Here is a 23,077-nt window from a genome sequence, read left to right as displayed (position 1 = left end):
GGTTGAACTGCTGGAATAAATGAGACTGAAGGGAACCAAAATGTTGCTTTTTGGTCAGAAGTGAGCAGCAATCTGTGGGTTCTGGTTCTGTGATCCTCAGAGAACTGTGTCCCAAGTGAGCTGGGTCCAGCACTCACCTCAGCTTTCTGCCCTTCCCTCCCCTGCAGCGAGATAAGGAACCCCAACTTTCATCCTTATTTGTGGTCCTGCCTGTTAATGTAAATTCCACTTGGCAGCAGATTACATTTGTGCACTTAATTAATTTAAGCTACAGCAGCTGACAAGCAGATGCAGAATTTACTCAGCCATGCCTGCAAGAATGGCATCATCTTGGGAAGAGAAAAGGAGGATTGCTAAGGATGCTATCTGCTTTAGCTACACCAGTTTAAGTCATCCATAAATTTGAAGTCCTCCATCTGTAAAAAATCTGGGCCCTGAGTCAATTTGAAATACAAGAGCATTTCAGCCTCCTTGTACTTTTTCAGGTACTACTAGAACTCCATCTCTTCGGGAAATGATAATGTTCATGAATTTGCAGTGCTCAGTGAAGGAACAGAGACCCTGAAACACTTGGCTGGTTCTGCAGGGGCCTCTCATAAACAGTCCTTGCCCAGTTGCTCCTTAAACACAGTTTTCAATCAAAAGAATTATAGAAATATTTGAGCAGGAATTAGGCACTTGTCCAATGAAAGACAACTTGAAGTATTTCTCAAGTAAACATAGTGAATTCAACACAATTATTTCATTATTATATACCTATTTTATTTTTTGCAATGTTATTAATATCATACCAAGAACTGTTCAAAAACAAACAATCCAAGAAATTATTAAGATTCAGACTGGGAAAGCTGTTTGAGTAAGTATTTTTGGGGTGTCAAAGAAAATGCTAGTAACAGAGTTGGACACTAATAATTCTTTTTGAATGGTACTTCCAGACCAGATCTTCTAGAATGATCTTTGGGATCTTGTAAAAAATCAAGAAACAAAGGATAGCATTAACAAAAATGAGTGTTATTTTGTTCATAGCAATTGATGGTTGGAGTTTAAAACTATCCACATGTGCAGTGCTCAGGTAACTAACTTACCTGGGGTGTGAAATAACACTTTAAAGGAGGTGTATCTCTGTCTCACTGAGGCTTTGGTGGATTTGGTGCCAATAAAGAAGCATTTGTTGGCACCTGGTTTGCCAAAACTCTGGAGAGGTGCCTGTCCTGAGGTCTGCAGGGATCCTTCCTAGAGACATTTTACCTTTCTGTGTCACTTTTGGCATGGTGTCCTAAACTCAGACTGCTGGGTGGAAATGCAGTCCAGGCTGCTGTGATTGATTAAATCACCCTAAGATGAGCCTGAGCAGTTTCAGGCTTTTGATGTGGGAATGAGGCAAAGATTTTTGGAGGGGGAAAAAAAGAAAGGTTGATTTATTAATAAGCATTTTCCAGCTGTAAGTGCAAACTTCTGTCAGTTATGTGGATTGGGGAGACAGAGATGGCACAGAGCTTCTTTGTACCCTGTGGAAGTTTGGTACCATCACAGTGGATCCCAGCAGGTGCTGCTTTCCTGGGAGCACAGCAGTTTAGGCAGGCTCAAATTTCAGGGATGTGAATGCTCTGGAGCAATGTACTGAAAGCACTGGGTGGGATCATCCTTAATTCAGGACCACTCCAGTATTTCTATTTTTCATAGCTGTTCCCAAGCTTGTGTCCTTTCCTGGCTGAACTATGTTCCAGAAGAGAAATAATTGACCTATTTCTGCCCAGCACAATCAGTTGAAAACATTTTTGTGTGGACTTGACAAGAGAAGTGTGGGTGGATAAGGTTAAGCCCAGATGGCACCTGCAGATATCCCCTTGGCACACAGCTGGAGTATTATTCTCTCCAAGGCCGGAAAGGGCTGGAATTGAGGCACAAAGGCTGGGTGGTCCTCAGATTTCATGTGCCAAGGGAGAGTTCCAGTCTGTTTGCTCTTGGTACCTCAGGCTGGGGAGAAAAGCAGAGCTGAGCCATTTTGCACTCCACAACCTCGAGAAGACAAATCTCAGCGAGTGTCTCCTGGTTTCCCTCCACACCTGACCTCCCTCTGGCTGATTTGTCATTCCTGAGGGTAGCTGTTCTTATAAACCTTGGAATGAGGTGGTAAATCTAGATCTAATGCCCCAGCTGAGTCAATAGCACACTGGGTTGGAGCTAATTTTTCAGGCTTATATGCTGTTTGGAACAGGAACTCCGTGATTTTAATTAGCAATAAATAGGAAATAGTCTGCTGCGAATTGATCTTAAACAGGTACTGCTGTACTAAATTAGTTCAAAATAAGCAGGATTTTCCATTCAGCAAATTGATGTTAAGACATCTTGGGTTTATTAGCAGCAGCTTCATTATCTGTCTGAGGCTAACTTTGGTTTCAGAAAGGAATGAAGCTGAAAATCTGTTCTTAGACACAAACAAATGAATTTATCATAGAGTACAGAGCATCAGGACAGAAGGGATTTCCCCCATGTAGTCATTTGAGGAACTAATTGTCATATGTATTCTGTCTTAGCAAGTAAATGGAACTAATAACAATTTGTCCAAAAAATCAGCATTTTTTGTTTGTTAATTCACAGTCATTTAATGTTTAATGAAATTTTGGGAGATATGTTTTCTTGATATATTTGTGAAGAAGATCCTTTCATCTGACACTTCATTAGGGAAAGCATTTGGATTTTGAACATTCTTAGGAAATAAAGCTTCTTTTCCTGCAGAGAAAACTGTGCAATCTGCTCTATTTAATACAGAGAAAGCCCTAAAATTGCCTAAGCTATCAGGCTTGTCTGTAAGACAAGACCATGCTATTGCTTTCAACTTCTAATAATATTAAAATCTGAACCAGTAACTTGTATTTCATGCAGTTTTGCAGATGGGCAGTGAAGTGAGTTGGGGAAAGTTGCAAGGGAAATTAGTTTGTGGGATAAGACAATTAAACTATTTTATTTGTACAAGGCGCTGAATCAATGAGATGTCCATTCTCAGCCTGATGCTTATCTCAGTTTCTCTGGCATTTGTACATAATCTTTCCAGAGTTGTTACTGGAATCCCTTTGAATGGCTAATGGTGTGATTTAGAAGAACATTTTGGGATAGGATGAGAATTTTCTTTAATTTGCAGTCTCCCCATTTTGAGTAGCATTTCCAGAAAGGCAATTTCTGAGGCAAGGAGCTACTGGAGAGGATCCATGGAGGCCACAAAGATGATGAGGGATCTCTTTTGAGGGAAGACTGGGCCTGTTCAGTCAGAAGACTGAGAGGGGATCACATGAATCCATGTGAATATCTCAGAGAGGTGCCAAGGAAGGTGCCAGGCTCTTTTCAGCAGTGCCCAGTGACAGGATGAGGAGCAATGGCCATGAACTGAAACACAAGAAGTTCCACCTTAACATGAGGAATAACATCTTTACATTGATGGTGGCAGAGCACTGAAGAGCTGCCCAGAGGCTGTGGAGTCTCCCTCTCTGGAGCCATCCCAAACCCACCTGGACACGTTCCTGTGCCACCTGCTCCAGGTGCCCCTGCCTTGGAAGGGGTGCTGGACTGGGTGATCTCCAGAGGTCCCTTCAAACTCGAACTATTCTGTGATTCTGTCTCACCACCAGGATCAGAGGACCAGGTCCTTTACATCCCCTGAAGATAATTTATTTTCAGTCTGTATTCCCACTCTACACTTTAAAGCAATGAAATGCAGTGGAACATTTGCTGAACTGGGGCAATGAATACATTTCACTGGAAAGCTTTCAGGCTTTCCTCCCTGTGACCTGTTTGTTCTGAGGACACAGGGAAGGGGGAGCCATGGCAGGACACTGCTGCAGGCTGTGCTCTTGCAGAAATAACTGGGTTAGTTTATGCTTAGCTCAGCCATCAGGCAAGCAGCTTTGGGTACATGATACCTTATTTTAAATTGATGCACTGTGTGGACAGAAGGCTGGATTTAAGGCAGAGTGAAGTTGATTTCACTTTATTTTATGGCTCACCTCAGAGGACAGAGGTCCTCCCTGGTCCTTGCTATGTTTTTGTAAATATGCATATATTATAAATGTCTTTGTAGCACTCCAAATTTAAAGGCTGAGTGAGAATTCAGCACTGCTTACCATGAAACACTGAGAGCCTTCACCTGCATCAAAGGAATATTGGAATGTGTGCTCTAGACATGCCGAAGCTTTACAAGGGGAGAGGTATCAGTAATTCAGATTCCTGCAGGAAGTCCCAGACAGCTGAGGGCTGTCCTGTGATGAAGCAGTTTTGGAGAACACTGACTGTTTTCTGCACAGCAGCTTTGGCACTCGAACTTTACAGTAATGGAGCCATTACAGGTCAACAAAAAGGTTTCATTGTCGTTTAAGGGAGCAGTCAGGAGCTCCTGAAGCTCCCAGTGGCCTTGTCACCATGGCCAGGGAGAGAACTCTTGACTTCACTTATTTTAGTGCTTACTGAAAAATAACAGAAAATTTTTCTGCCCAGTGAAAATACAAAATGCTTCTATGATGCCTTTCTCTTTTTTAGCCTGCTCCCAGTGGTAATCTAAGTCCCTTTGATACCTTCAGTCCCTTTAGTTGACCAGATTGGAAGGCCTGCTTTCAAAACTGCCCTAAAATAAAGCCTTGCCAACCTGCTGTACTGGATTAGCTGTAGAAATATTGGCTCCCCTTGCACTCTTTCAAATTTTAAAGTAATTTTTACTGCTTTGATGAGTAGCTGCTTCACGAGAGCTGCTGAGCTACCTCTCAGACTAAGGCAATGTGCCAAGAGACTCATGGAATGGGGAGGGAACTTTTAATGGGCTTTGACTGGTATCAGTAGCAAAACTCAGACTGATTTCAATGCAGTAAACCTGGGTCCTAAATGAGTTGTAAACCTTTGAGACTTTCAATTCACATCCTGCAGTGAGATAGTCACAAAAATCTGGTGGCCTCATAAGGCATTAACTCTTCCTGCTGGACCAGAGGAACACGAACTGCTCAAGAGTCCCAGATTGGACTTTTTGTGTCTAACATTCATTGTATTAATGGAAATACATTTCTGAGAAATGAACTCCATTCTCTTGATCTCTGTTTAGCTTGCAATTTAGTAAACGTTATGCCACATATGGTAAAGGTGATAAATAAAATGATTTGTACAGAGAATTTCAGTGGTACTCTGCTTGGACCTTGTATTGAAGTTTGGAAGTTTTGATTTGAGCTGAAAGATGCATATTCTGACTTAATCTTCTGGCATTCATGGAGCTGCTCTGTAATTGCAGTGGATGTTTTAAGAAAGGATATGTCCAAAGTAATCACAAGGAAGCAGGAATGGGAATGTTCTTTGCCCAGGATGAGAAACTGGAGTGCATCTGAAGACTGTTCTTGCTGCAGTTGGATTCTGTGTATAACTTAAGGGTGGAATTGTACAGGGATGGGTTCCACACATACTGCTGTTAAACCAGTGATTTTCACTGACACACACAGTAGAATTAATCTGAATAATTTTTTTTTACTGTTTGGCTGAGTGAGGTCAAAGCCAGGACCAAGCTCTTCCTCCTGCATTGCTTCCTCTGCCTACTACACAGTCAGTCTTGGATCAGTTGATAAACAAACCTAGATCTGTGCTGGCTCTGTGATAGGGATGTGAAGGATCTTTTCTGGTCCAGGGAAGATGAGAATATAACTGTGTTTCACAGGTTGCAAAATATGAATACAAGTTGCTGCCTTAAATGTTTTGTGCTGTTTCTGTTTCCATGAGTTGGATTTTGTCCTAAGTGTCTCTCTATGCCACTCTGCTGTAGGTGACATCCATGGGAAAACACATCCCCTGCCCCTGGCTTTTCTGTTTGCAATTCATCTTCTATTAGTAGATACCTACAGAAAAAAGAGCCTAAAGCACATTATATTGAAAATGAACTCCATAACACAGCTGGAAACAAAGTTTGAAAAGGAGTCATGGCTTAGGAATTTAGGCCAGGGCTGCTTCCATACAGGGCAAGAAAGTTTTGCTTGGTCCATTGGAGAGAATGTGCTGTTTTCCAGGGGGCTTGGGCTTTTTCCCTTCTTTGGTGGCCAGTGAACACTTCTTGCTTCTCCTTCAGCTGGCCAGAGTTTCAGAAGAGTTGCCCTCAGAGAAATATCCTTTAGTCAGCTGGACCCTTGGTGAGAGCGCAGAGTGCAGAAAAAGGAGAAGGCACAAGACAGGAATATTTAATTTCTAAAAATCTTAGGTCACTTTGATTGTACCATTGCTTAATTTTTTTCCATTTCCCCTCAAATCTTTCCTGCTCTCTTTAGTGTGGTGGTTTTATGCTGCTGTGGTCTCAGGAAACCCTGCCAAAGGCAGAGCCAGAGCACCACGTGTGAGTCGCTGAACAGCTGAGAGGTGTGTGAATTATGGAGGGAACTAAAGCATGTGCTGTGAGCCAGCTCTTGTGGATAAGCACTATTTCCTTTTTCTTCTCCCTGAGACACATTTCTTCATTGTGCTTTTAAAGGTTCATTAATAGATAATTGTGAAGAGCAGTCACGTTAACGAGAGTTGATTGGAGGTGTTAGATCAGCACAATTTATTGTGGGACTGACAAGATTCTATGCCCCATTTCTATGTGCCAGCAAGAAGAGAAATCCTGACTAATTGTGGCAGTAGTTCTTTACAACACGATAACTGAGAGCACAACACAGCTTTTCATGACAACTTAGAGACCAGAAATATGAAGTGCAGCTTTTTTTGTGGCCCTTTGCGCAGGTGAGGGCACATCCAGGAGCATCAGATAAACCTGATTATACTCAGCTTCAATCTTTTAAAAGCTGAAACATTTACTGGATTGATTTCTGGACTTTCTGGTGTCTCCAGAAAGCTTCTGGGAAACCAGCATTAGGTAGACAGTGACTATGAGTAGCAGGTAGTGTTTTAACACTCCCCCTTGTCATCAGTGTTCTACAGTCTGGTTTCTGTGTGTGTCTTCCCTAAAATGTTGTCTCAGCACTAGTAAAAGCAACAGATACATGGCTGCTTTATGATTTGGGAAAGTGTATGTATTTCCTGTGTTTTATTACCTCTGTGTTAGAGATTTCACAAACAGCTGCTTAATGCAATGTCTGCACAAACAGAAAGGTTCTGCTCACACCAGAATCAAGAAGTCGCTCAGGCATTTTCAAACCAGGCAGTTTTGCAAGTACAGTTGTGACCATCAGAACAGAAAACAGCTTGAAAAATGCAGTGTTTGTTTTAATCCCTGTGTTTCTCTCTGACTTTCTCATGCTGCAAGGCCATGCCTGGAGCTCCCAAACTAGTGAGCACCCTGTGGTAAATATCTGATCTGTGTCTGCTGCACTACCATCACTTGGATCAGGAGCATCCCAGTGGTGCAAGTGCACAGACTATATTGTTAAAAGCTCAATAAAAAAATAGAGCTTTTGAGTGGTGCATACCCTACTCCCAGCTAAGTTGTTCTATCTGGTAACCCTGTAATTTCCTCTGCCTGTGGAATTCATGCTACCCAGATATCTCTGTTACTTTCCATGGACTGTGTTTTGATAAAAAGTCAAGGGGGAAATTCCTCAGTTTGGTTAAGTAGAGGGGGGTTTGTTACCATTTTTGAATGTTGCTTTTGTTGAAATGTTTACTTATTTTTGATGTTCATCCTGCAGGTAGGTAAAGTCTGGATATTGGCAAATGTGTGCCTCCTTTGCCACACACAAAGTACACAGATTTTTTTCTCAAACCAAAATGTGCCCTTTAAGAGGGAGGCTGGCTAAAAATGGTGCCAAAAGAAAGGAAAAGTGTTAATGTTGCACAGACTAAGAAATTTAGCAAGAGGATGCTTAGTAGTGTTTTCCAATACTGGTTTTGAGGGAATTTTTAATCAAATCTAAACCTGCTTTAAGTAGTTACAAGCTTCACTGAAGTAACTAGGCCAACATCCCCAGCAACAAAATGTTTGTGTACTGCAAACTTACATGTAATTTTGTAAAAATTGCCAATTTTCTGTGAGTTGCTTTATCTGATTTGTCTGTCAGTGGGAGCACAGAACCAGTGAAGTACATAGATCAAAGGGGCAGAAAAATGAAGTGCATCAGGAGAAGCGATAAGGAACTGTGCAAAACAGTTATTCTTATTCTTATTTCACTTTACATTTCACCTTCTTTGCTGCTACGTTTTCTTCTGCTACAAACTGTCACCTTCTGCTTCCTCAGCTAATATTTCAGGTTCATTTTGCATGTCAAGATGGTGTAACCTGCCACAGCCACTGGCACCCATTTCCTGAGCATCTTTTGCCCACACGTATCTCCTAACACCCTTTGTGTCAGTGTTAGTGCCGTAGCTTTACTCTGCTGCCATGGTGAGAAAGACTTCAAGGAGAAAATAAATAAAATTCATTTCATTCATTCACTGCAATACAACCTAAGAAGGTGGCATAGGTTCCCTTACACAGCATTTCAATCAAAACCAGCCAGTTGTGAGCTAATGGTATTTTCTGCCTGCATTGTGACTCAATTAGAAGGCATTTATAAATCTCCATGGAAGTAAAATGAGGACACAGTGCTCAGACATATTGTTCTGCTTCTTCACCCATTACCAAGGAAGTGACTCAATAATTGTATTCAGTTTAAGAAAATGCTTTAAGAGAAAATGTTTTGTAACAAATATTAAAGTACTACCTCGGTTTCAAAGCTATTTCATCTTTACATATTAAATGAGAAGCTTTATTTTGTGTTATTGTCTGATTGTATTTCTTTTTAAAGGTTTCCATTTTCAGTTTCATTCATTACAACCCTGACACCTAAGACAAAGCACACGTTGCCTCAGTGAGCTCACATGCAATTATTCCATGGCTGGCTGTCACCTGCATGTCACCTGCATGTGACAGGGGATGCCGCTGCAGCTCTGGCTCCTGGACAATACAGATACAATACTGTCCAAAATACATGATAAAGTATAAATCATATGATATGGAAAGTGTCAAGATTTTGGTGGCACCAACCCTGTCATGACAGAGCTGTGATTTAACTTCTGCAAACAGAACCAAGTTGAGTGTTTGACTCATGCAATTGCTACCATATGGAGCAGTAAATCACTTAATGCTGAAATAACGCTGATTTTAGAGTAAGACAAGACAGTTACCACAATAATTTAATGCAACAGAGGACGGAACATGAAACACTTGAAAATGGCAGGGCAGTGCTGTTTAAGGACTGCACTTAGCAACAACCAAAAAGTCACCCATTTTTTTCACTTCCTGGCTATAATTTCATGGCCACCTTCTAGTAACTGCAAAAAGTAAGGAATAAACTTATGTCTTTTTGGTTGCTGCTGGATTACCTCTCTGCTCCAGACCTTAGACCTCTCCAGGAGAGAGAGTTGGAGTTGAGGGTGCTCAGAGTGGTGCGTGCTGCTGTCCCAGTGAGTTGTCTCCAAGCAGCTCGGAGCACGTCAGGGGCTTCAGGACTGTCTGACAGTCCTGCTGCTCCTTGAACTGCCAACCACAAGTTTCAGCTCCAGAGATAAACACCAGCTCGGGATGAAGGCGAGAGAACGGTGGTAACGCCTCCATGAGCAGCGTGTCCCACACATTTCCTGCTCAGGCACTTGTGCAACACTGACTCCAAGGGAATAGGCTGGAACAGCACCACTCCTGTAAGCACTTGGGGATGTCCTTGGAAGTTTTCCATCCAAACTGCCCTGAGTTCATGTCATGAGGCATGATCACAGTCTAAGGCCAGGGGTGTCTCTTCCAGCACATACTTCAGGTGGCACGGCTGATGCTCGTTTTTCCCTTCAGACACGCTTCCTTCCCTTTCCCAGATTAAAAGTGACACTTCTTGCAACCTGCGTAAGCTGCAACTTCAACTACAGCTGGATCTCCCTCATAACAGTTGAAATATTGTCCTCTTGTAGCATGGAGTGACAGGTTGTGATAAATAGACTGTTTCTCTGACTAATATGTACCTAGTCAAATATTAATGAGCCGGCACACAGAAGCATGAAGTAATCTTTTGTTTTTCATTAAGTGCATAGATTAAAGAGATGTTGCTTTACTGTAATGCACAGAATTATGTCATTTCAGCTTAGAGTAACTGTTAATCACCTCAAATTGAAATGATCCTTGGTTTTGTTTTAAAGAGCATAGAAGAACCAGAAGTAGAGGAAAAACAGAAGTAGAAATGGAATATGAGACTATAGTGAAAGTGAGTGAAACATTCCCCTTTTTATCTAGTAATGCTGATGTTGTTTTCATTTTACATGTCCAAACCAAGTCAGGATCATCCACAATTAACTGCCTGGTGGTTTTTCTGAAATCTTTGAGCAATTCTAGCCCTGATTATTACCTGCTAGCTGCATAACATGAGCTGCCACTGACCATTACATGCCGTCGATACCGCGGAAGCGATTTGTGCCTTCTTCGGATCATACCCCACCCCATTGTCTCCCTGCCTGTTTTATTTATTGCTGCTTCTGCCCCACCTCAGTGCAGCCATCAGGGGCTGTGTGTAACAGCATGATTGTCCCAGCTTTCTTGCCACAGCCCTTTGGGTCATGGGAATATCCTCTGTTCTCTGCTCACAGTAGCTGCAGTACTCTCAGATCAGAACACCAGGCACTGTGAAATTTCTCTCTGAAGAGGTAAAGAGGATTGATTCATGTGGGGTAGGAATTGAGAGCATTTGAATGTTGAAGTGGGAGGTGGGGAAAGGTGTGGAAGGTAGGAATTCTGGGTACCTCTGAAGATTAAACTTACCAAGTAGATAAATTAAGGATTTGTCATCTGGGACACCAGAGCATGGGATAAAGAAGGGATTAACCGGGGCATCACAACAGAAGGAAGAATTGGGGTACAAAGAGAAATAATTGATGAATGGGGATCAGTAAAACAGGATTAGTGAAGCCTAAAGGGGAAGACTTAAAAGTGAGAGAGTGAATTTTTCAGGGAAGAGAACAGAAGACAATTGAGGAAAGGCAGGCAAAGCCTGGAAGAGAAGTGAAAGTAGATTAAAGCAAGGGAGTTTTCTTTATTGCTTTATGGAAGGGCTAAAGATGGTGATGGAATGAAATATTACTTCAGGTGTGTTCATCAGGAGACATGATTAAGCAAACTTCCTGCATCCTCCTGCAAACACAGCCATGCCAGGAGGCTTGGGCTTTCACTGTCAAGGGGGTAGCAATAAGCCACACAGCTTTGTCACTAACTCAGGGAGTCCCTCTTGCTTTGTATTTTTATTTACTATTTCACCTTCTACTGCTTTCTTCTGGATTGCTCTGATATGCTTTGCTTGTTTGGGGAGAGAGCTGCCATGGTTCTCAGTGAGGGCTGTGTTTGTTCTCTTAGCCTGTCTGGGGGTGTTTTTTGTTTTTTAAAATACTGATCATGTTCCTTTCACTGGCACGGAAGAAGGAACCAATTCTGGGTGTTTGATCTGTGCCTTGCACCACACAGATTGAGTCCTGTGTTTTACAGAAAGGCAGTGCTAAGTTTGATTTATGAAGTGACTGTAATTTGATTTGTCAGGCTTTTCTTTCTGTGAATCACCTGCCTCTGCTCACACAGACCCAGCATCTTCCTCATGTATCGATTCACATCATTACAGTTTATTTAAAGGTTTTTACTGTTGCATAATAAGTGAATATTTTTCTCAAATGCTTGTTAGAAATAACAAAATTGCAAGTATTGTTTAGTTCTCTTACTGTGGCAGGGTTAGAGATTAAAACTGTGAGGTGGGGCCTTGATTTCATGAGTGCTGTTTTCCTCTTGGCCACAGGCAAGGGAACTAAACATGTGTTTCCTGAGCACAGTGGTTGTGAAAAAAGAAAGCAGAGCCCATAATGAATACGTTGGCACCTCCACAGTATTCAAAGGAGTGACTTACTGAAGATGGCAAGATTAAACTGGCAATTGCTCACTAGGGGACTGGGATTTCTTTGTTGTTTGTGTTTAAGTGACAGGAGAATATTGATTTCTGTTCCTGAGGGATGTGCTGTCTTCCTTTCCTGAAAAGCAGGAGGATGGGAATAGAGATGAGCTGCCTTGAAGCAGCTCACTGATCATTTGAAAAAAGCAGAAGAACTTATTTTAACTCTGTTCTTCTCATACATCACTTACATTTTAAATAATATGAGGCCAACCTCATATCACCTGCCTGGGTCAAGTTAGGATATCTTGGGACGATGCTGGGAACCCAGGCAAATCCAATTTCTCCTGCACAGTTAAAAGGCAATCAGACCCCAGAGAAAATCCTCCTCTAGTGAAAAGTAACTCCTCATTACACCACTGGAGTTACTCTTTCCTTGGCTTCTCCTACTCTCAGGACTTCAGCCTCATAGACTGTAAAGGATTAGGAGAAGCTCTGCATGGTGAAATTGTCATGGAATTAGTGCACCCTGCCTGTGCATGAAAACTGGGAAACCAAATGGATCTGCACCGAGTACTCAGGGAGCTCCAAAATGAGGCAAAGGAATCCATCACACCAAAGCAAACATGAAATTGATGTGATGTGAAGAAACTTTTTTCCCCACCCTTTCTGTTCTAAGCCCTCACTGTTACATACACAGGACAGGGCATTTGGGATGCTGTGAAGTACCAGGATAAGGGAGGGCAGGCAGGGCAGGAGAAGGGAGTGGATTTTTCCTGCAGGCCAGAAGGGAATATCTCAGCTCCTGCTCTGGTGGAGTAAACCACTGGCTTTGGGCTGAACAAAAAACACTGATCACCTTAGAGAATATTTCTGTGCAGGAGAGGCACAGAATCGTTCTAAGCCACACTAATAGCTGTGCAGGAATGTAGAGAAATTACCTAAATTACAGCTTCACTCAGGAGCTGTTTGAATCCTCCAGTGAATAAATGTTTGACAGCTACAGGAAGAACTCCCAGGTAGTTCACAGTTTTGTTTGTCAGCAGTAGATAAAGTTTTGAAACAGAAGGAGAAGAGTGTAGATTTACAAGTCTGGTCTGAACCTGCAGCCTTTTTTTATTCTATGTCTTTGCACTAGGATTTTTTGCTGGATAGGAATGGCTTTTAAGAAGCCTAAAAAGTAGGACCTAAGAGCTACTGCTGTACTTTTCTCATCCTTTAAGCTGTGTTTCAATTGGAGACTTAAGTGCATGAGAGTTTTTCAATGAGGCTTCAGCCATATGCAAGTGTTGTCTAGGATCAAGCTCTCCTTTTTCCTAAACCTGGAGTTTTGTAAGTCTTTTGGTAGCTGTTGCACACATCCAGAATTCTGCACAGCACAACTTCAGCCTCCAGGTTCAGCTCCTGCCTGGCCTGTGGGGATGATACTGCACCCTGCTGCCTCTTATCCTGACAGCTTTATGTTCACAGAGGAGGTGTTAATGCCTGGATAAAACATATGGTGTGGAGCTTATAGGGAAAATTATTTCACAGCCTGCTGATACTGAAGGTTAGCATTTCTAGAAACAGCTTACAGTCACTCATCTGTGGTCCTCCTTGAGATTATTTCTAGTAGGAAATGCAGAAGTGTCTGTTTGGCTCAGGTTTATTCTGCGGCGTGTTACATAGGTCGGTGAGATCTCAGCGTAGTATTTCTGCTCTCAAAATGCTCCTTTCTGCTGCAAATTTTGCAGGTTCAGTTTCCAGAGCAGAGATCGAGTTTCAGAAGTCAATATTGCTGATGGGATTGACTTGCAGCAATTGAATGTTTCCCTGTTATTTCAGTAATCCACTTCACACCACATAGCTTGGATGCTGCTGGAGCTGGGAGAGAGCAGCCTGTAATGCCAAATAGCACAGAAACTGTAGGAGCTCCTGGGAATGACAACTCACTGTCACTCTTTCTGTTGGGGGATCATTGTAATTCCGAGCAGGGGCTCCTGCTTTCCATGCCATAAAGGAATAAATTCTGCAGTGACTTCTCCCCGGTTCCGTGTCAGTGTTAACGCCTCCTCTTGGCCTGGAGTACCCTTCATTCCCATTTGTATTCAGACAGGCACTACTGCAGCTCCCACTTGAAAATACTAATTGGTTGAAAATGAATTCCAATTTTTAAATTATTGCTTAGCTTTTTTACTTTTGAAGTGATCTTTTTTTTCTAAGATTGGAGTTAATTTCTTGTAATTTCAGCTGCCATGTAATGGTTGCAACTCATAAGCAGATTTAATTCAATGATATAAACCACGTTTGAGGATTCACATAGGCCAGGGTCCTCTCTGTCGGCTCCTGCAGGAGTTGAGTTGATTTAATGTGGAAAAGGAACAAGCCTGCTCACAGGTCCACATCCTTTATGGGAAGAGGTGGCTGTTTTCCCATCCAATCACCAGGAGAGAGGACATACTGTAAATATGGATGTTGCCTGCTCAGAAGTTGAAATATTCTGTGCCCTTCTGAATTTCTTTTTGAAAAATTTCTGGGCAAGTAAGAAAACCTTCACCATCCAGTCATCTGTCAGAGTACCCACAGAGTGATTTCATGTCCAGTTCTGTCATTGCCCAGAGACCCTGAGCAGGTCCCTCTCCACAGTGTGCTGGAGATCACAAAAAAAAATACAGATCTTTGATAAATATCTCACCAAAGATCTTCTTTGAACCTGTCCTCCCTGAACAAACTGTATCCTTTGTATGAATGTTTCAGGAACATGACATTTTTTTCCACAAAACACGTGTTTATGCCAATGGAGTCATTATATTGATGTACTTAAAAATATTCAGATGTCTTCCCTTTTTTATGTGTGTGTCTATGCATCCACAAACACACAGGCCTGTCACAAGAGGATTGACTCAGCATTCACCCTTGTTTCCTCCCTATAGCTCATTAATATTAGTAGGAGGATGCTCTGCCTCTCCTTATTTAAAAGTCCAATTAACCATAGGATGCAGGAGACAGGGAGCTGCTGGAGGAGCAGGCAGAGGCTGACAGGGAGTGAGCTGCAGTGGCTGGTCTGATTTAGAGAAGTTTCTCTCCCAGGTATGGTTCCCTCCATCAGAATATTTCAGCTGCTTTTATTCTTGCAGCTGATTTCCATGGCGGGAAAATGCCATTCCCAAGATCTGAGTGTTATCTTTGACTCATCTGTGCTGCAGGCACAGAGGATTTGGGAAAAAGACACGTACCAAGGAATGGCTGCGCTTTTTAAACTGCCTTCCTTGGTCGGTGCTGCTGTGCCAGACGTGGCAATCCCTGCTGTGCCTCTGACAGGTGCCAGCCCAAAGGGAATGGGACAAACGCCAAAGTGTAGCTTCAGTGTATCTGTGAAGCAAAATATGACCAGACAAGAGAAGGTCAGTGTCCTTAGATCTGCTCTGCAAAGGCAGGAAGACTTAAAAGCGTGGGTTGGAGGGTTCTTGGAGAGCCTTGAGCCGTAACAGCAGGAGAAATTAAAATTGGTATCTTCTCCTGATGTATGGACCAGATATTCCTCTGCAAACGGCCTCCCCCTGACTTCTGAAGGAGTAACTTGACAATTTCAGTTCCCCATCCGTTGCATTTGTAATTCTCCTGTGCAGAATCTCCTGAAGCAGCTCCCCTCCAGGTTGTGTAGGGTGCTTTCCTTTGCATTAATCACGGGAGCTCTTTTCCATTTTGCCTGAGAGCAGCCGTGCCGATGGATCGGAAAATGGATGCGCTGGAAAAGCAACACCGCAAGTTAAACACGGGGATTCTTAAGCTTGTGGCTTCCACAGTCTGTGTCAACGTGTGACAGGAGAGAATTGTAAACTGAGAAAGAGTTCTCCTGTGAATTCAGTGCCCCCATTATCTCTCCTTCTCTATCTGAAGGGCTGAGGAAATCTTTTTTGTTAGCCAAGACAGCTTGGTGCTTCAGCTTAATTTTCATTGCATAATTTTAAATACAGATCGTGCCAACAGTGCGGCAATTAATGGATAGCCTAAAGACTTATTATTTCAAACTAATTGATATGTAAGAAAGTTTAAATAACATAAGTGATAAGAATTTTTAGGGATAACTTCTGTAACTAACTCAGAATAATCCTTTTACTGTTATTTAGAGTAGCAGATGACTTTATTATTCACTCACCATCACTAAATCTAATGTCTGTCTGTATTTCTCCAATACTAAATAGATTTCCACGAGATGGGGAAAGATGACATTCTATAGTCATTGTTTTAAAAGGTGTTTTTGCAAGTTAACAGTCTCATTCATTTCTGATACTTGTCTACCATCATTTGAAATAAATACTCCCTAAGTTCCAGATTAATTTCTGTTGTCCTCAGCAGAGATGTGTACCCTACACATTTTTAAAACAGGGCTCTAAAGCAAGAAACACAAAACACTGTTTTTAAAGTACTCCTTTGCTTCTTCAAATCACTTGATCGCTTATGAAAGGCCTTTATTTTTCTAGTGTTCATTAAACTTATCTTCAGCTAGATTGTGATCAGAATTGGCATTAGAGAATACACTATAAAGCTGTAAGACCTCTCAAGAACTTTTTAATGCTTTTGGAAGATGTCAAGTACCGAAATAATAATGAAACACTGATAGAGCATTAAAAAGATGAGTTCTTGTAATGGAAAGAGGTTTGGTTCTACTGATAGTGGGTTTTTTTCTTAAAGGTTTTGCATGGTGCAAAACCTTTCCAAGAGAGAAGCTACCAATAGTGATACACATAAATGAAATCAGATTACAAACAAAGTGGAGCTTTAGGGGATCATGTTAGGTATTTTGATGGCATGCCTTTCAGTGGAAAAAAAAGCAAAGGGCTTAGTGAAGTTCCATGAGATTCATTTCAGTGCAGGCTTGACCCTCTGGTGAACTGAGCTTTGATGAACTGTGGTAAGTTCAGGAGGAGAGAAGGCAGGGACCAGATGCAGCTCAGAGTGCTGTTGGTGGGAAGCTCACGGCTCCTGTAGCAGGCGTGGGGCGTGGGGGAGCCCCAGGGTGACCTTCTCGTGCCCACTGAGCTCAGCAGGGACAGCAGGCACCAGAGGAACCGAGTCTCAGCAAGTTTAAAGTTGTGGTGTCCCTTATCCTCCTGTCTGTGCTGGCATCCAAGGAATTAGTGTATCTCTTTTCCTGGGAACAGCAAGGTCTGGCCACAGAACTCAATGGCAATCTCTTTAAGAGAGGTGTTCAAGAGGACTTTCAGACACCCGGCTGCTTGGCAAGATGGAAAGTGTCCCGTGGCACAGACTCACACACAGGCCCTGTGACACACATTTTGTGTCACAGTTCCTCACTGGACACATCCCACCACACCTGAGATGAGGCTGTGAGGCTGCTTGGGCTGCAGCATGAGCAGGGTGGAAGTTCCTCACCCAGAATAAGCACGAGGAGGGAAAAACACCCTCAGCAGTTTCCCTTCCTCACGGAGCTCAGGTGCTGGACAGAAACCCAGATCAGGTTGTACACAGAGAGAGCAAGGTCTGGACATGAGAAAGAAGTCTGCCCTTCTCTGTGGGAAGTTGTTACCTCTTATCTGGAGCAGGCTTGGATTTAAAGCAGCAACCTGGTCCCTTTTCCCAGGCTCCTTCATGCTTTGTAGTTTGCTTAAATTGAAAAAGGGAGTGATTTTCAGGTGAAAACCCTGAGCCACCAAAACATAACCTTTGCACCTCTCCTTTGTGAGGCAGATTACAATTACCCCCAGATCCCTGCTGGCTCAGGAGCAAGCATTTCATGCCCTTTTGTGCCAGCAGTTCCTTCACTTGATCTGGTCTGTTTGCAACCACTTTTGTGGTTGTAGATCCAAATTGTAGATCCAAACCCCATTAAAGCTAATCACTGGCCTGTAGACTGGAGGGAACTTTGGGTATGTGCTTTACCAGGCATGAGTTCAAGCTGCTCTGGGCAGCCATGGGATGGGCTTTGTCCTGTTGATATGACTTGATGAAATTACCTTATATGTCCATTTTTGCATTGTGGGATGCTTGCTGAACATCACCAAAATAAAGTTTTCTGCATGGGTCGTTTAAGCTGGACGGGTAATTAGAGAGTTGCCTAAGTTTGCAGCAGTCAGCGTTAATATGAACTTGGGAGAAAATGTTTAAATGAAAAACAACTGAACTGAAATAATAATCCCTTGAATTTACTTGTGAGGATGGCTCAGTCAACCTCCTATTGCACAGTACTGCTTAATCCAGTAACAGCAGTACCAACAAGAGGAGGGTTTTTTCCTTTAAAGCTAGTTGTAGTATCAGGAAGTGAAAACCTTCAGGCTGTTTTTAATTAAGATGAACCACAGGCCAGTGTTGCTTTTACATTAAGCTCTAAAGTTTTTAATAGTTGCAGTTAAAATTCTACAGTAATTTTGCTTCTCAAGTGATAAAAAACAACCAAGCGTGTTTTGTAATCCAGCATGAAACAATGAGGAATGTGGATATATGGATAAACTCATGGTAGAAGTAGAAGGATGTGAAGATAATCATAGGAATTAAACACAGAGCAGCCATAAACTTACCAGACTCAGTCCCCAGTAGCAGTGATACATCTCCATTTGATGGCCATTAGGTAATAATGAATATATACATCAGCACATAAGTTTGAACCGGGTCCCAGCTTTTTGTCATTGCTAAACCCAGCCTCAAAACTTGCATGAAACTTAGAAGTACAAAAGCCAAAATACTGAGCCATCATTTCTGGAAGATGGAAAATGAGGGACAGCGACTCTGTCTCCACTGTTAAACTTCTGCCAGGTTCTGAATGGATTTTTTTTCATTAGCCTGTTATGTTAAAAAATAATGGGTGTACTTAATTGGGTCATTATTTGGGGAGAGTCAATGCAAAAGTCTCTGCTAATAGTCAAGAGGAAGCCAGATTCATGTTGTTGATGAGTTAGGAAATATTTTGGAATAGCCTTCACTGTTACAAGGGATTACAGAACTGCAACTACTTGAAAAGATTTTCAAAGAAACTTCGAAGGCTTTGATCTTTATTCAGAGTGTGCTTGCTTTCTAGTCTAGAAACATTCATTTTTAACAAGATATTAGGGGAAAGACTGACTGCTCAGTAATTTTCCAAGCAGACTTTTCAGTGGGGCTCCATCCTGCAGAGGCTCTTTGGCATGGGCAGCTACAGAGCAAGGTAAACTTCAAAGTGCAGGAGAGGCTTTATCAGTGTGATTATTTCTGAGCTAATGATGGCTTCCTTCTAAACCTCCATGCAGCTCCCTGACAATTACCAGTGACATGGAAATCATAGTGAGTGTGTACCTTAAGAAAGGTGCTGTCTCAAGATGCAGAGCCCTCAATGTGTGTTTGGAGCTCTTATTACTCGAAACAGCTCGAGAGTCAGGGCAGAGCAGGGTATGGCAGTGAAAGGAGGTGCCAGACTTAATCACAGGGTGGCTGCTCCTTTTGCTTTGAGGAGCACAGTGATGCCACTGGAGAGAGACAGAGAAAGAGATTATTTATTTCCTTTTCATTGTCATGTTGGAGGAGAAATCTCTGTGCTCAGAGGGAATTTTCTGTGACACTGATGGGGCCTGTTAGAGATGTCCTGCCAAGAGTCAAACACAGGCAACACTATAATTACCTATTAGCAAGGTGGATATGAGAGACTGGAAAGTGCTCTGTTAAACTGAATCCAGAGTTCAGTTTAGGTGAGGCCCAAAAGCTGTGCCGTGGGTTCCACCACCTTTTTTCAGATCTGTGCTTTGTGAGCTCCTGAGCCATCACACTGGAGACCTTAAGCACCTGAAACTTTCTTGTCTCTCCTCTTTCAAAAATTGCCAGAATCTCTCACTTTGTGGGGCAACCTCACTTTCAGGCAAAACACAATAAATACTGAGTGGCCCTGCAGATTCCATGGCCCACTGGGGACATCCTGCTCTGCTGCTGTGGTGCTGCTGAGCCTCACGTTCTCTGGTCCATCCAGGGTTTGGAATATTTCTGGAATATATTGTTGCTGTTGTAACCTCAAGATGTCATTTAAAATGAGTTTCCAAGGGACTGTCATGACCTCTTGAGATGAGAATTACAATACTGCTACTCTTGGAAGGCCTGTGCTGTTGGACAGTCAGCTGCCTGTTTACAGGCTGCCTTGGAGGCATTGTGGCAGTGGAAAAACATCATTTATCAGAAGGTAATGGCTGCACTGATTTTTTTTCTGTTGTTTGTTTGTTTTGCAATATCCAAAATATGGACAGCACTTTAAAAAAGAACCAGCTAAGAAGCTCTCTTTGAGCTCTGTCACTTGAGTTATTTACCCTGGATCCACCCCAATAAACTAAGGCCAGTATCTGCTGATAGATGAGACTTCAGGGGAGTTCCTCTGGATTTATTGCATTGAAACTGAGCAGATTCTTCCTTGCTTGCAGTGAAGATAGCTTACATTAGTGATGATGAAAAGGAACAGAATCTCAGAGTCTACCCTTAAAGTGCCCATAGAGAGGGGATATTTTTTTCCTGTTCATTCTAGCTCAAATTATTTTTATTCACATGCATCATGAGGTGTATAGGTCATGCTTTTATGAAGTTTGAATTATTGAAGTTTTTATGAAGTCTAAGTGCCACTCGATAGCTTCAGAAAGCATTTTATCCACAAAAGCAAACTGTTACATGAAATAATCATCAGAATGAGGAGTAATTCCAAGTATGCAGCTTACAAGACACAGAGCAGGGCTTTGCATGAGAATAAACTGCTGTAGTTCTGAAGAAACAGGAAACAAGAGTTACTGTGAAGAAAATCCTCCCACAGAATTCAGTACAAGCTATTTCTTTAAAGAAGATGCAAGAGATCTGAAACTGCTGCTAATACAATTGTCAGTAGGAAAAGATCACCAGTTTAGGCTTTTGCTGTAAGGACCTTCTCTAACCCAGAAGATTTCAGCAGAGATATTGTACAGGTATATGTGTTTAATACATGTATGACCTGGGCAGCACTGATGGGCAATCTCACCACCCAAACATTTATTTTTAATCAGTTATTGGAGCAAATGTTGGTTTTCAACCCAGAAGAATATGAGTTGCCTTATAAATGTTAAAATCCAGGCGCCCAGGTGCCAGGTTTCCTCGCGGTCCCACTGGTTTAATTGAGGTTGCAGTTAATAAAGGCGGAGACACAGATTGATGGAGGCCCCAAGGTTACAGTCTAGTGCCTTGAGACAGCAGATATTAAAGGGACTCATTTATGTGGGGACTTGTTGTACCCTCGGGGGGGCAGAGCAAATCACCTTTGCTTCGATAGGAAGAGACACTGAGCTGAGACATGGCAGATAAGGGAGGCAGTGGGAGGGGAAGTGTCTGTACAAGGGGAGATAACACGGGATGTGCTACCACTCCGTGCCTGGTGAGGCATTTGAGGTGATTGCTGGTGATTTTTTTCAAGGAGCATGTCTGGACTGTGCAGCCTGTTGGCATGGGAAGGCAGAGGGGCAATAGTGGAGCACTCAGAACTAGAGCTGAGCCAGCAGCCCTGGTCTCAGGAAAACAGCATGGAAACTTTGTGGGGTGGTGAGATCAGCCTGATGACCTTTGTGAAGGACTAGGGGAGCATCACCTTCAGGTAGGGAGGCAGAGAAGGAGTCTTGAAACTGGTGTGCCTGGTGTCGCCCATGGTCTGGAAAGTTACCACTGTTTGAAAATGCAGAGATGTCCTTGTCTGAGGACAGGAGTCATTAACTGGAGCTTTCCAGTCAGCATGAAGACATTTCCCGCTGCTGTTTAGCTGTTCCTTGTGCCACCTCAGATACCAAGTGCCCTTAGGCTCCCCTTAGTGCTTCCACACTCACACATCTTCTGAGATAAAACCTTGTCTACCTGAATAGCTTCATCTCAGGGTTAGAAATGTCCTTAATTAAGCCCAAATGTTGCTATTGTTGACACGTCCCTTTATTCACTTCCTTGCTGAAGTGGGAGAAAAAAGGAGCATGTAGGTGCTCTCTGCACATGGAGAGTTAACTCCTTCCCCAGGCCTGGGCAATCAGCTTCTGGAGAACCTGCTGCTGTTTCAGGGAAGCTCTGACAGAGGGCAGAGAGGGCTCCAGCCGAGTGCTGCACAGGGACTGTGGCCTTGAGGCATGAGGACATCTGAGCAGTGGTTACTCCCTTGCCTTCCCAGCAGAAATCAGCTTAGTGGAGGGAATAACATGGTCCTTAATAAGGAACTCCTACTGTTTCCAATTAAACAAAAATTGCTGCCTATAAATCACTTGATCCATGAGCTCTGTTCCTCAATTTCACTCTCCCTGTTACTGAGCCTCCATCTGCTTTTAACAGTTCTTGCTACTCATATGTCTTTTAATGCTGTATCCCTCCAGAATGGCTTTCTAATTAAGTAAGCTCTGAAAATGAAAAGCAGAGGAACAGCAGCCTTCTTGCTCTATGTACCCTTAATCTGGGAGTCCTCTCTGTGCTATTTTGGAAGCTAAATTGAGGTCGCTGACATTATGCATATTTGTTGTCTGATGCAGGCTTAAAAGCCCCAAATCCTCTATTTAAAATTATCTTTAGGCACATGGGTCAAATGTTTGCAGGAAGAAAAATAAGTATTTGTAGCTTTAGCAGATTTAGAGAAGGAGGGGAGGACTGAGAAAGGGGCCCCAATCCCAGCCCAGTGCTGCTGTTGCAATCTGGTTTCACTGACCACTGCAAATATCAGTGTTGCTGGTGTTAACAAAATAAACATTTCCAATGACACGTGATAAGGAAAACGGGAGCTTTGCTGAACAGAAATTCCCTGGAGAGGTTGCAGCCCCCCTTTGGTTACAAATGGTGCAGTGACCAGTTACTGTCTCTGGACAGTATAATACATTCTGCTGAAATTGCACACAAGAAATGAATGCAGTTGAGCTTCTCATCAGTAAAACAAAAAGAACAGGCACTGTCCACATGGAATTAAATAATATCCTGCATGTGGGCAGTGCCATGGTAATTATGGATAGAAATGAGTATCACATTTCAACTGGTGAGTAAATGAAACAATCATTTTACAAAAGAGTAAATTTTTTATATATTTTGCTGCGCTCTGCCTCAAGGAGAAATAACACAGCTTCAAAATGTCTCACATTTGAAATCTTAACTCAAAAACTGTGAAAAAAACTTGAGAATAAAGAGTTTACTGTTGGAAATGTCAGAGATTGTTGGAGATACTGAACTATTGAGTTCTTGAAGTCTATTTTTACCTAAATTGTTGAGCCAGGATATTTGAATAATTTTCCATTCATAATTCACTGCATCATTCA

At 42.5% G+C, this 23,077-nt stretch overlaps 1 protein-coding gene and 1 long non-coding RNA gene across 3 annotated transcripts in view; one reads left to right on the top strand and one right to left on the bottom strand.

The window, feature by feature from the left end:
• Positions 1–23,077, bottom strand: part of LOC131576966 (uncharacterized) — a 97,113-nt gene that overhangs the window by 30,721 nt on the left and 43,315 nt on the right. The window lies entirely within an intron of this gene.
• Positions 1–23,077, top strand: part of PLCB1 (phospholipase C beta 1) — a 336,286-nt gene that overhangs the window by 305,205 nt on the left and 8,004 nt on the right. Inside the window, exon 32 of one of the 2 annotated variants that reach the window (XM_058834149.1) lies at positions 10,114–10,178. The exons of the other annotated variant lie outside the window; for it this stretch is intronic. Within the exon in view, the coding sequence (XP_058690132.1) occupies positions 10,114–10,152 (39 nt within the window). The 3' untranslated portion in view covers positions 10,153–10,178. The remainder of the gene's footprint in view (positions 1–10,113; positions 10,179–23,077) is intronic. 2 annotated transcript variants of the gene reach the window in all.

The sequence above is a fragment of the Poecile atricapillus genome, chromosome 3 (assembly GCF_030490865.1).
Source record: "Poecile atricapillus isolate bPoeAtr1 chromosome 3, bPoeAtr1.hap1, whole genome shotgun sequence".
Classification (NCBI taxonomy): domain Eukaryota; kingdom Metazoa; phylum Chordata; class Aves; order Passeriformes; family Paridae; genus Poecile; species Poecile atricapillus.
This window is presented reverse-complemented; position numbering and strand designations above follow the sequence as displayed.